The sequence below is a fragment of the Phocoena sinus genome, chromosome X (assembly GCF_008692025.1).
Source record: "Phocoena sinus isolate mPhoSin1 chromosome X, mPhoSin1.pri, whole genome shotgun sequence".
NCBI classification, from domain to species: Eukaryota; Metazoa; Chordata; class Mammalia; order Artiodactyla; family Phocoenidae; genus Phocoena; species Phocoena sinus.
The window spans coordinates 102,118,267-102,131,853 of record NC_045784.1 but is presented as its reverse complement, the minus strand read 5'-3'; the positions used below and the strand labels follow the sequence as shown (position 1 = coordinate 102,131,853).

Here is a 13,587-nt window from a genome sequence, read left to right as displayed (position 1 = left end):
AAAGAAAAGGCATTGACCTCCCCAGACAGCACTTGAACTCTTGAGAAATTTTTTGATTTAAGTGGGTCCTTTTTTTTTTTAAATATAGCAGTTCCTCCTAGAGCTAAGGCACAACAGAAAATTGCAGTTCTGCAGCCCCGTTCGTTGGCTTACGTTTGCTCTTCCTGAGAGCCTAAAACTGGCCTCCTGCCTCTTGCCATCCCTATAGACCCCTCCAGCCTTCAGGCCTCAGCCATGCTCCACCACTGGAGCAAGGCAACAGTACCCACAAGATGTGACCGTAGTCTTTGAAAATAGATTTTATGTTTTTAAAAATCATACCAAGTTCATCTTCTATGCTCCTGAAGTTAGAGTACCTCCTACTTGCCAAGCACTGTTCTGAGTTCTGGGGGAGAGAGCAGTGAACAAAACAGGCCAACTCTCCTTGAGCAGGAAAATCATTAGGGTCAAGGGTGTATACATGGGCCACGGAAAGAGAAGTGGCAGATGACTCCTAACACGCCAGTTCACTGGGTTTTTTTTTTTTAACCTATATCTTGCTCCCTTCCCAAAGACTACAAAAGTTAGACAGCACAAAGTAAGAGTCCTCAGTGTCCCTGCAACCTGGTAGATCGCTCCTCACTCTTATCTTTGTGATTCTTACCTCCACGCCTTTGTTCCTCTTTGCCCTCCAACATACCCTGCACTTTGGGGTGGTGGGCCACAGTTAAGATGAAATAGAAATTGTTGGACTTCAAGTTAGAAGACCCCAGATCCAAGAAAGCCATTTAACCTCTCTGACCTTAGTTTTTTGGTTTTGTTTTGTTTTGGTCTGTGAGATGGGCTCTGTGATGATATATTTTTGTAGCAAAGACTTTCCCAGGTATTAATGGCTTAACCTCAAATATTCTTAAGGCCCAAACTACCTTTTTGAAGACTAGTTGGGATGCTGTTGCCATGGCTCAGGGGGTAGTTGTTGGAGGCTTGAGTTATAAACGTGGTAAAGGGAGTGATGGATTCCAGAGACAACACAGAAGTAGGAGCAACAGGGTTCGGTAACTGACTGAATGAGGGGTCCAAAGGGAGGGGTGGGGGAGGATTCCAAGGCCTCTCTGCGTGAGCTCTGCAGCCTGAGTGACTGAGAGAAGGTGGGAGCAGCTCAGTTTCATGCCCCTCATTAACCCTGCGAGGTTTAGGAACTCTTGGTTGTTCCAGACAGAAACACACTGGGTCCATATTCATTTTAAAATAATGACTGACGTTGGAGAAACGCAACCTCACTGCCTAAACTGATGTTGTTCTATTTTGATTACACAGCATTCCAGTGTCTTTCCATCCTCCCCACCCTCTGGACTTTCTGATGAGCCCCAGTCTGCCTCTCCTTCGCCCAGCTACATGTGGTCCTCGAGTGCTCCACCCCGATACTCTCCACCCTACTATCCGCCTTTTGAAAAGCCACCCCCTTACAGCCCCTAAAGAGGAATGTCTGCTGGCTATTGAGATTATTGTGGCTTTTGTATTTCTGCTTTAGTGGAAGTGTGTAGGGTACAAACTTTAAAGTGTGATTCTTATGCATAAAGTTTTGCAATGGCCTGCCAGGCTAAGGAAAGATAGGGAAGAAGCTTATTTGTTATCAGTGCAGAGCAGGGGTGGCTAGACTGAGCCCAGCACTTCCAAGAAGGGCAGCGCAAGGCTGGAGAGCCATCCCAGCAAGCAGCTTGTCTTGTTTGGACCTGCATTACCCTATGGCCCCGCCTCTGTGTGCAGCAGAAGTGTGGTTGCCATCTGCTTCACTTTGTGTAAATGGAGTGTTGTCCTCCGGCCGTTGGCAGATCGCCACCCTAGCACCTTGGTTGAAGCGCCTGGCTTATAGGCCCTGTCTTTCCCTACCACTAAAGTCAGTCCCTAAGGAAAATTTCCCAGATGATGGGGCTACACGGTAGTTCCAACGCAGAGTTCTAAGACTTTGTTTGCTTGTGTCTGGATGCTGAAAAAAGCTGCCCATGTCTCTTACTCCTTTCTTCTCTGTATCGTAAAAATGGCTATTGTGATCATTCAGCTCAGCTTTTGTGATTGGTACCTCCCAAAGGGAAAAGTGCAATAGTCCTTTGAGTAGTGGGGAACAGGACTGATTGTTCAAGAAGCACTGAAATACACAGAACATGTGAGATGTTTTAAGTGGATCTCAGTTATACATCGGGTAACTTAGGAGACAGCGGTTCTACTACATGTTGCATTTGCTGCAGGAGATACAAATCTTACGGTTAAAATTGAGTTCAAAAATGCTAGATTAGGTTCTTGGGTCGTGTTATGATTGTTACTAATCTTTGTGACTGTTTATCTTCAAATATTGTGCTTCAATCCCAGCAAACCGCACGTATCCTGCACCCCACCCCAAAAGAACCATCTGTATTTTAATGCCACTGCTCTATTGGTCCTTTTTTCTGTTGAGACCAATCATGACAGCGTTCAAGGTTATGAAAGTGTTACAATGCCGCTTTGTCTGCAATACCTCAAATGTAGCCAACTTGACAAATTCTTAAGTGTTATTGTAGATTTAAAATCCATCTGGCACATTGTGGTAGGTGTTTGTACAGTTCTTTTAATTATACATAGCTTTAAACCTCAATCTGATGAATTTAACACTTCGGTTCCATGCCTTCATTTCAGAATGAACACTTTCATTGTGATCTTACGTTAACCTGAGAATCGATTGATTTAAAGGAAGATGGATAATCCTACACTTGTACAACATAAAAATACAGGGCTACAGGAGGGTACCTAATTAGACAGTTCTGCAAACACAGAACACAACCAGGAAAAATTTCCAGCCAATTTCGCTACCTCCCAACTTCATGGATTAGAGGTAGCAGGCAAATGCTGGTGCTCCCATCTACCTTGTAGACACCCAGCCATCAAGAGTTACCAAGGTACAACCAGTGTGCTCATTGTTCACAGTAAATGTTTGCAAAACATTCAGTTTAACTTTCGGCATCACGACTGATGTCTCATCTGGATTTCAAATCTGAACAACTATAATCCTTTTGCGTTATATAAAGTTACTATTATTTTCTACAGTTCTGAGCATATTAAAATTCTATTGGATTTCAAAAAGGGACTAATAACCAATTGACTTACTATACAAATATCAACTTGTAATACTCAGTGAAATTTCTTGCTGTTTACACTTTACATTTTGCTTTAGTGAACGTGTATGGGTATTTAATTTTTTTAAAGGCACCATTACATAGTATATCCTACATTTATCACATTTCTTAAAGTGTTAAGATTCTATGACTCATTTCTATGTATTTTTCTTACTTTACAAAGTAACTTGAAACAGTATAGATTTTGTAACACTTAATTTGAGCAGCTTCTTTTTTTATCACATTGAGCTATAAAAAGTGCATGTTGCCTTAGAAAAGATAATATTTGCTGCTTTACTCTTTTGCAAAAACATTTGCTGTAATGAAGGAATTTGTATTTCCAAAATGTACCTTGACTGCATTTTGTAATATTTACTGCTTTATTCCTAATTCTGCTTTAAAGTATTGAACTGGGCATGAAACATTAAAATATTAATCCAGAACCTGTATAACTGGATGTTGCTTAAAATCTGTATCACTGCCATGTTGGAAACCCAGACTGCTTTTGTGATGTTTCAAATTAATAAAACTATCCTCCTCCTTATCAACTTACATGTGTCTTCATGGAATCAACAGAAGTATCACAAACACTCTAAAGCAACTGACAGCAGCTGACTCACTTTTGACTATTATGGTTCAAGATACAATGGGCATGTGATTAACCAACATATAAAACCTAATGGGAAATTCTGTCATGCTGTCATCAGAAATACAGTTCCAGTCTCCTGCTACAAAAACTGAAAAACAACAGAACATAAGCTATATAATTTCTGAAAGAACATCTTGTAAAAAATGCACTAAAAAATCAGAATTAAAACATTTTATTTTTGCCATAAGAAGCTCTACGAACTAATATCAGGTAACGGTTAATGAAAAGTAGAACTTAAAGTCATGACAGAGAAGCGTGAACAAGTATGAACATTACAGTGTTGGATGGAAATGAACAAGGTTTCATATGATTGACAGAGATGAGAAAGCCAGTGCTGCTGAATTAGTATTTAATTCTTTAGAATATGCACGCCTTGACAATACAAAATACCTTCATCATTTTTACCATTTGTTTTATCTTTTTGGTACAACGGGAAAAACCCAGCATCAATTCCTCATAGCGGTTGTGTGTGGGATCATTACCACCAAAATGATAATCATTTAAGATTTATTCTAAAGTGAATCTTGCAAGATTGCTACAACATTTAAAAATCTTTGCTTAGGGGCTTCCCTGGTGGCGCAGTGGTTGAGAGTCCGCCTGCCGATGCAGGGGACTTGGGTTCGTGCCCTGGTCCGGGAAGATCCCTTTGCTTAGGGGCTTCCCTGGTGGCGCAGTGGTTGAGAGTCCGCCTGCCGATGCAGGGGACACGGGTTCGTGCCCTGGTCCGGGAAGATCCCACATGCCACGGAGCGGCTGGGCCCGTGAGCCATGGCCGCTAAGCCTGTGCGTCCGGAGCCTGTTGCTCCGCAACGGGAGAGGCCACAACAGTGAGAGGCCCGCGTACCGCAAAAAAAAAATCTTTGCTTAGTTTGAGCACTTTCATTTTGTCATCTCTTTTAACAAATTGCTATTTCAAAGTTCCTATCCAGAATATTTATAGGTAATTTAGCATAGGAGCAAATCTGAAGCCAACTTGAAAGGAAAAAAAGGGAAGTTCAATTGCCAGAAAACTAAGTATAAAATAGGAACACCCCATGACAAGCTTTGAACAGCCTCTTGCCACAGATTTCCAACCCCATAAATACTGGGGGTGAATGGTTTTAATCCCAAAGGAGTATTTTGCATGAATTCTGAACTTTGTATATATAGAGACTTGTAGAAAAACAGAAGACCCTGACATACATGCAAGTAAAAGTCTTCTGGCAAAAATACAATTTTAAGTGATTTTTCCAGTTTTCCTCCTCCCAAAAAACTCTAGACGATAGCTTCAGTAGGCAAAGTTGAAATTTCACCCTCAGAATTTACATAGAGCACAGCAGCAGCAAATAATTATATCCAGATAATTAAGAATGGATAGTTTTCCATTATAGAATTAACTCCTGGTTTGTCATAATGGCCTTGTAGAAACCACCAAGTTTTATTATGACAAACTAATTTACCTAGCAGTTTAGTCTGAAAGGACTGGAAGCTCTGCTGATATCAGTATCATTCACACTTGTAGAAGAATTATGTCTAACTGGTAAAACAGCATTAATGAAACAAAAAAATTTCCACTGAAAAGATTTCAGAGTGTACCCTATAGTCAAAGAGTAATGTTATCAGTATCTACAAAGAAAGGAAACAGATATTGCAATTCCAGAGATCAGACTCTTAAGTTGTAAGGTAATTAAAAAATTTCCAAGGATTAGTTTACAAAATGGTCTTAAGGTCTCAACTCACAGAACAGAAAACAGAAAGATGCACATCATTCTAATCCTTGGTAAAGCAAAGGAGTATATTATTTTTCTTTCTTCTCATATAACTGCAAATACTGATGCCTGATACCCTCAGCTACCATCTTAAGAAACACCAAAACCGTTATCTTCAAGTCTAGATTACTGTAAGAAGAATGACGTATACATAAGAAATTATGATTAAAGCTTTAAGTTCAAAGTCAAGAAATAGACTATTTTCAAAAATACGTGGTTAAGGAGAAAGAAAATATCTATGTTGAATTAAGAAATACTTAAGCAAGGTTACAAATGACTAATAACTATGCACAACAATCTTTTTCAATATCTATTAATTTTTTTCCTTTGCAAAAATTCATTTACAGAAGTTCGACAAGTCAATCCTGTTATAAATGCTAGGCTATATATTTGTTCCAACCTGCTTCCCTTTTAGTACTAGCACTTCAATAAGTTTTTATTTTATTTTCTAAGTGTTTAAATATGTGTCATTTTAAAAGGGAGAAAGGTGGTATTTATTGTTCTCAAGATAAATGGGAATCAACAAGCCTATTTAACTTCCACGTATAGCTTCTGAATGCTATAATACTGCAGCAATTTGCAGATGGAATGGAACTTATTTTAGAAGGAGTAAAAACCTAAAAGGTCTTGCTGAAAGGAAAATACTAGATCACTGACTCAACTATGTCAAATAAAAACTTCCTATTAGAGATTCTAAGTAATATGAACATTTAAAAATATATGCCAGTAGCCTCCCGCCCAAAATATATAGGCGTCTCATTTGTGAAATTTGTCATTTATAAAGATTTATACATAAAGATTAATTTGGTGGCTTTCAGATTCAAAATTTGAAAAATGTCATGGGAATATTTTTAACCATAACAAGCAAAAAGGAAATCTCCATTTACTTCCATTCTCTGTCGCTATCATATACAAGTGCAGAATTCAAAACAAATGCAACAGAACATTTCACCTCTTCCTGTCTGCACTACAGAGATTTGTTTTCCTTTAGTATTTTTGCCCATGGAAACCACACTGCAAAGGTATATATACAGTAGTCCAGCCACAGGTCTTTTCCAGACTATGGCAATAAAAGCAAGGTTTAATTCTAATTAGCTAAAACTACTTCATTGTTCAAATGAGAGATTTGTCTGCACGGCCATTTTCATGAGGGGCAGGAGGTTGCTATCCATTTGGGTTAGCAGAATACACAACCAAGCAGAGATTTATTCTGAAAATTTCCAGGACAACTTTAGAAGTTCTTGTTTACTTTTTATGCCATATATAAGACACGACACATTTATAGTCTCAATAATAAGAAAATTGAGAATTCATCAGTAAAGTGCTAACACAGAAGGGGAAAGTTGCAAGATATACTAGGGTATGCTAATAACTCCAGTTATTTTCAAAGAACATTCAGACTGCTTCAAATTCTATTCAGGAAACTATCTCTCCAAGCTTTTTTTTTCTTTTTGCCTCTTTTAAATGTGCTGAAAGCTAACTATAAAAATGGATACTTGGGGGGAAAAACTTCTCAATTTCTATTCAAACTTTCAGAATAATTTGCTTCTAAAAAATTATCAACAAATAATCCAACTAGACTACCTTCAGATGACATGGCAGATCAAATCAACTTGTTTTCACCTTTGTTTTACAGGTCTTCTGAAAGCCCTGACCTTTAATCCAAACCAAAACTTTCTGATATTTCAAAGGAGTTCAATAAGATTCTGGTATTATAAATTCAAACTCAGTACTGCCATCTGTTACATTCTGTTTAAAAATTGAATCATTTTCCTGCTGAATAAAAATATCTTCCCAGGTCATTGGCTTGTTCTGAGGAGTAGATGTGGTCCCTACTGGAGGTTCTTTCCCAGCATCAACCTTATACCCAATACCATCATCCTTCATGACAGGCATGGTGCCTGACTTATCAGAAAGGTATGCATATTGTCTGATCTGTAAAGACCTGCATGGATGTAAACGATAAAGCTTTGAGTCTCCAGAAGGATCTTGACTATGAACTGACTTTATGTGTGAAGACATAAACTGATAGTTGATGAAAGACTTGCCACAGGCCAAACACTGATACCTTCTCTCCCCTGTGTGATGAATTTCATGCTTTGTGCGATATTCTGCAAGAGGAAATACCTTCTCACAGTAACGGCAAGGATACTTCTTCTCCCAAGAATGAATGTTAAAATGTCTCCGCAAGCTTGTCAGACAGACATATGACCTTTTGCATACAATACAGATATAATAGACCCTTCCATCTACTATTAACTCATAGTGATCATCATGTTTTACCTTCATACGTTTATTTGCCGTCTCACTGCTAGATGTTTTTGGTATCTCATTCTCAAGTCTGGCCTCCCCTTCGTCAGGGTCATCTTTGACAGGGATCACTATATCATAAGTATCTTCACCAATATTTGCATAAACCTTGCAACCCGTCGACAAGCCTTCAATTTCAGTAGCTGTATCTAAAGTAATAATCTTCTGACCCTCCATTAGATGTTTTGATCCTAAACCTGGATCATTAGTGTTTCTAGTAATTATATCTGAAATTTTTAAAGAATTAGAAAGTGGCTCTTGCAGAAGTGTAGGAATCTGCATCTTCTGTATCAACGATCCATCAAAAGCAGTATTTGGGGGGATCTCAGCCTGTGGGACCAAAGATGTATTACTGACCGCCGAGTCTGGACTGGAGCTAATAGTGTCATCATCATCATCTATAATTTCCTCCTCCTCCTCTTCATTGGCCTTGTTTCCTGTTAAAACAGCATTGTTTGGTGGCTGCTGATTCTGCACAAGTACATTGATTGAAGGAGACATATGATTTGGAAGTGAAGAACTGACATTTGGTGGTGTAGTAAGTGATGTCTGACTTAATAAAATGATGTTGGGAGTCAGATGTGTTGGGGCCGAGGATACCAATAATTTTTCACTTCCTTGTGTTTGGTTCAGAGTTGCCTGATTCACAGAAGTAGGAAGTTTCTGAGTAGGTGTGATATTTGTTAAAGGGGGAGAGCTATTGCTCGCACAAGGTGCAACATCTGAAATAGCAACAGAGCCTGGGTTAGGCTGGACCTCTGCCACTGTATTGGTACTTGGCAAAGTCTCCTTTGCAGGCAGAATCTCAGAGCAGAAAATGACGTCATCGTCGTCATCATCTGAATCGGTAACAATGATCTTTTTCATCTCATAATCTTCAGCAGATAAGGAAAAAGACTCTGTTATAATTGGCATTATAGTGGCCCCATTTTCTTGGGCTTCATCTTTTGATTTTTGTATTTCAAGGTTCTTGTCACTAGAACCAGGAGGTAAGGTTTCTGCATTACCATCCTGAGCTGTACCTGAGATGCTTTTAACCTGTGACAATGGGACACCAAGCTCTGCTATAAATTTAACTCCTAATAACTGCCCTGATTTAATTAACTCATCAAGTAAATCTGATCTAACACGAACAATTTTAGAACTATAGATATAATTGAGAATTTCTGCAAAGATCTCTGCTCTTATAAAGCTCAGTTCAACAACTTGCCCAGCAACTGAGAAGAGCTGATGGAAGTAAGTACTAGAAGCTGAAAGGATGTTCCTGTGGGCTCGGAATTTTCGGTCTTCCACAATAACGGTAACATCACAGAAGAGTCCATGGCCGCGCTGCTCATTCAAGGAGTTCAGCAGACTGCCAGAGTATTGAATGTCTGTAGCAGAAATCAGTTTTCTACTCTCCATGCCTGTAAGAGAAAGGGAGGGGGAGGATGGGAGATTAGGAAAGAAGGACAAAAGCACTTCATCATTCAGAATTTCAGCTACAGCATCATTAACTAGTTTATTGGAGTTTTACCCAAAGTTTGATATAACTTTTTGGTTTTTATATAAATTATTCTTACAGGCTGGTTTTTGGACATGTCAAATCTCATGACTTTCCCCTGAGAAGAGACAAGCCAGTTTTAAATTGATCTACAGATTTGAACATTAATCTCTTCCTTTGAATCTTAGATTCATGCATCACCACTAAGTTAGTTTTAAAGACTAAAATTAATTTTCTTAGTTCCAATTTTGGATTTTCTCAAGAAGAGTTAAGAGTTAATTTTTAACTGTCTTAAAACTTTAAGAAAAATCTTCATCATGAACACATAAAAGTTATTTCACCTGTAAATGAATGTTTTGAATGTCAGAAAAGCTTGGTGTGTACAACACTGAGTCCAAAATATGTAGTCTTCCTAAATTTTAACTTATCTTTAAGAACATATTCAACAGCTATTCCCTGCAGCCAGTGACTAAATCAGAATTTATAAACACTGGCAATTATTACCTCTATTATTTTTCTATTCTTACTTTGATTGGGATGCCTCATCTGGATAAACTATGAAACACCTTTCTTACCCTCTCCTCTTTCTTCTTCCCCTTGCCACTTCCCACTTCCGCTCACCTGCCTACCCTTACAATCTCGAGGTGGAATGTTAAAGAGTGCCAAATGAAGTCAACAGATGCTGTTGTGAAAAAATAAAACAAAGGAAAAGAAAAGTTTACCATTTCTTAAAGCTCATTTGCATGAAAACACAAAACATTGAATTTTGTTGGTAAAGAATTATGAGCATTGATATGAGAACTTTCTTCACACCAAATGAACTAGTGAAAATTAAGATATAAACTTACTGGAACAGAGCAGACATCACTCTAGAAAAAAAGGGGAGGGGGACTGTCAATAAATAGTATTGCTGTGTACCACCCCCAAAACAATTTTTGGCACTTTGCAGAAGATATATCCAATAACAATGACACGGAATTTAAATAAATAAATAGATAAATAAATACATGTATATATAATTAAAAATTAGTTGACCTGAGAAAACCATAATTCAAAAAGAGTCATGTACCACAATGTTCACTGCAGCTCTATTTACAATAGCCAGGACGTGGAAGCAACCTAAGTGTCCATCGATACATGAATGGATTAAGAAGATGTGGCACATATATACAATGGAATATTACTCAGCCATAAAAAGAAACAAATTGAGTTATTTGTAATGAGGTGGATGGACCTAGAGTCTGTCATACAGTGAAGTAAGTCAGAACGGGAAAAACAAATACTGTATGCTAACACATATATATGGAATCTTAAAAAAAAATGGTTCTGATGAACCTAGGGGCAGGACAGGAATAAAGACACAGACGTAGAGAATGGACTTGAGGACACGGGGAGAGGGAAGGTTAAGCTGGGATGAAGTGAGAGAGTGGCATGGACATATACACACTACCAAATGTAAAACAGATAGCTAGTGGGAAGCAGCCACATAGCACAGGGAGATCAGCTCGATGCTTTGTGACCACCTAGAGGGGTGCGATAGGGAGGGTGGGAGGGAGATGCAAGAGGGAGGAGATATGGGGATATATGTATATGTATAGCTGATTCACTTTGCTGTACAGCAGAAACTAAACATTGTAAAGCAATTATACTCCAATAAAGATGTTAAAAAATAATAAAATAAAATAAAATAGATAAGCGGGGGAAAATTAGTTGATAAGTACTTTTGGTAAAGAAACACTTTTTATTGCTAATATTCTTTCCCTTTAGAGTTACCAAAGTAGTACCACTGTCACAGTTCTTAAGTTAGATACACGTGGAAGACAGGGCCTCTCAAATATCTTCTAAATTTTTCAAAATAATAGCTTAAAAACAAAAAATAGGAGAAAAGTCTAGAAATCAAGGATTTAAAACATCATGTTATAAGGCATTGCTTGTTAACGGTACCAAGGAATTCCAGGTTACCATAAAGGCATTCATCAGAAAGGGTGACCTTTGGACAGCGAGCCAGCAACCTGGGCTACCGAAATATGGGGATTTCGACACACGTCCCTTTTCAGTGGATAGATAGGTTTTCTGAATACGGTCCCACTATTTTTGTCGTTTGCACATGGGTGTTCCCAATGGGGGAATGATTTAAATGTACGTGTCCAGGTGACACCGGGACTTGGTTTCATTTTGTTGTTTAGGTTACCTCCTCTTCCCTGTTCCCCAGGAACAGCACAAATCGGTCTGAACCCACCCCAACCAAGATTTGCGATCCGACTGTGGAAAAGCCGTTCCTCATTCCTGTGAGACAAATCCTTGACCGAAGGCAGGTGAAGGTGGGAAAGAGAAACACCACCCGCGAGACTGAAACAACCGACACGCGGCTCCCTGCGGCAGCTGAACCCCATCTTCCTCCTTCCACCCCCTCTTCCCATTCGCACCCGGCCGGCTGCAACCGAGGTTTTTAACCCCCATTCACGCGGAAAAGCAGCTTCTCGCAAATACAGATGGAGGTCCAGCCAGCACAGTCAGGGCGGGGGTAGTAAGGCGAGGCGAGCCGGGGAAAGTAGAAGGTGGCGAACCGGAGGGTGGGGTGTTGGGAGGGGATGAGGCCAAGCAGGCGGCATTGTTATGCCCTGGGAAGGGGACGGAAGGGGAGGATGGGCCAGGCCGAAAAGCTCTAAATCAAAGGGCTAGGAGGGGAAAAGAGGCGCAAAAAAGGCAGGCAGAGGGGCGAGGAAAACGCCGAGCGGTTCTCCGCGGTGGGCTCCCCACGCTCCGGGCCTACCCCGGGCGACGGCAGACCCTCGGCCCCTGACGGCGGAGGGGACCGCGCCGCGGCCCTCCCGGTTCGTCCCCTCCTTCGCTCCCGGGCCCACACAAAGAAAGGGCCGGAGGAGCGGAGCCTCCGTCTCCGCCGCTTCCTGGTTCAAGTGAGGAGAAAGCGAAGGCAGGCGCGGCCCAGGGACGGAGGAAGCAGGCGCGATCCCTCGCCCCCTCCCGGGTCGCGGCCGGCTCCTCACCTGCTTCCCAGCGCTGCAGCTTCTCGTCGTCGGGCCGTGCGGAAGGGTGGGAGTCCTCCAACAACCAGAAGCCGGACTCCGCGGCGACTCGGCTCCTTCTTTAAACGTCGCTCCAGTCTTGGTCGACGTCGACGCGGCTACCGCCTCCCGCCGCCACCACTGCCACAGCTGCCCCAAGCCGCCGACAGAGGGCACCGCGCGGGGGCGAGGCGCCAAAGGCAAAGGCGCCCTCCTCTTCCGAGTGCGGTTCGGCTCTTCCCGGAGGGGCCCGAGCGTTAGGCCGCGCCGCTTCGGCGCCCCACTCCGCCTTCGGCTCCTTCCGCAAGGGGCGGAGGAAGACTGGGAAGTACCGGGAGAGCTCGGCCCCTTCCGGAGGGCGAAAGGGTGGGAAAAAGGAAAGATGGGGTAATGCGGTCACAAACGGTTGGGATGCGAGGGAAGGTAGTCGCTTTCATCTACGTTCCGTGTAAGCTTCTAGGGAGTAAAAACTGAGAGACTAGACGGGTTTCATTTCTTTTGAAAGTTTGAAACTGCTCTATTTAATAGCCTGTTAGATGATAAACCACCTTGAAATATAATCAGAATATAATCAAACAATGTATCGACTCATTATGATTTATGATAATCCAAGTTCTAGGATAACACGATGACAACTTCATTATAATATATACTTTGAAGAAATAAATTCAGTTTTTGGACAAGTACTATCTTCTTAACTGAATACGAAATGATGCAACACTATGTTAATTCCTTCATTTCAACTATCGTTTTCTGACCACCTGTTTGATCTGTACCAAATCTTATGTTAGGTTCTGTGGAATACAAAAATGAATAAACCAAGGTCTCTACCTTTTCAAAGAGCTCAGTAAATAGGTACTCAAACATCGACAAAATATTTGTAAGGTACAGAACACAGAGAAAGGAGTAGCAAACTGAATTTGAGCTGCATCTTGAAAGATAAATAATATTAACACTTGCATTGTTAATTTATTATTCTTATTTACATAGCATTTCCTCCTCAGAGGGCTTTACTGTCTGACACATGGTAGGTGTTCATTAATTTAGTGAATGAATATATGAATGAGTTGTGCTAATTTTAAAAACTCTTCTGGCAATACACTTCCGACTGAGTACCATGATGAATGGAGCAATGGGATGGGTGTTTGGAGAGCAAAATATTTCCCTTTAGGCTGGTTATTGATCACATTCAACTAAAGAACAAAATAGCAGCATTTTCTTCAACAATTAGAGCCATTGACTACCT

The 13,587-nt window shown here is 40.6% G+C and overlaps 2 protein-coding genes across 6 annotated transcripts in view; one reads left to right on the top strand and one right to left on the bottom strand.

Annotated features, from left to right (window-relative positions):
* TMEM255A (transmembrane protein 255A) overlaps positions 1 to 3,677 on the top strand; it is a 47,497-nt gene extending 43,820 nt beyond the window's left edge. For 4 of the 5 annotated variants that reach the window (XM_032619951.1, XM_032619954.1, XM_032619950.1 and 1 more), the window contains one exon: positions 1,297 to 3,677. In XM_032619951.1, coding sequence (XP_032475842.1) covers positions 1,297 to 1,455 — 159 coding nt within the window. In that variant the 3' untranslated portion in view covers positions 1,456 to 3,677. The remainder of the gene's footprint in view (positions 1 to 1,296) is intronic. The other variant, XM_032619952.1, reaches the window with a different exon arrangement.
* A 253-nt stretch (positions 3,678 to 3,930) lies between these two features.
* ZBTB33 (zinc finger and BTB domain containing 33) lies at positions 3,931 to 12,637 on the bottom strand. The gene is made up of 2 exons (XM_032619948.1): positions 12,324 to 12,637; positions 3,931 to 9,238 (listed from the first exon to the last, which is right to left on the bottom strand). The coding sequence occupies exon 2, from the start codon at positions 9,234 to 9,236 to the stop codon at positions 7,218 to 7,220; it is 2,019 nt and encodes a 672-aa protein (XP_032475839.1). The 5' UTR covers positions 9,237 to 9,238; positions 12,324 to 12,637; the 3' UTR covers positions 3,931 to 7,217.
* Positions 12,638 to 13,587: the final 950 nt, after the last annotated feature.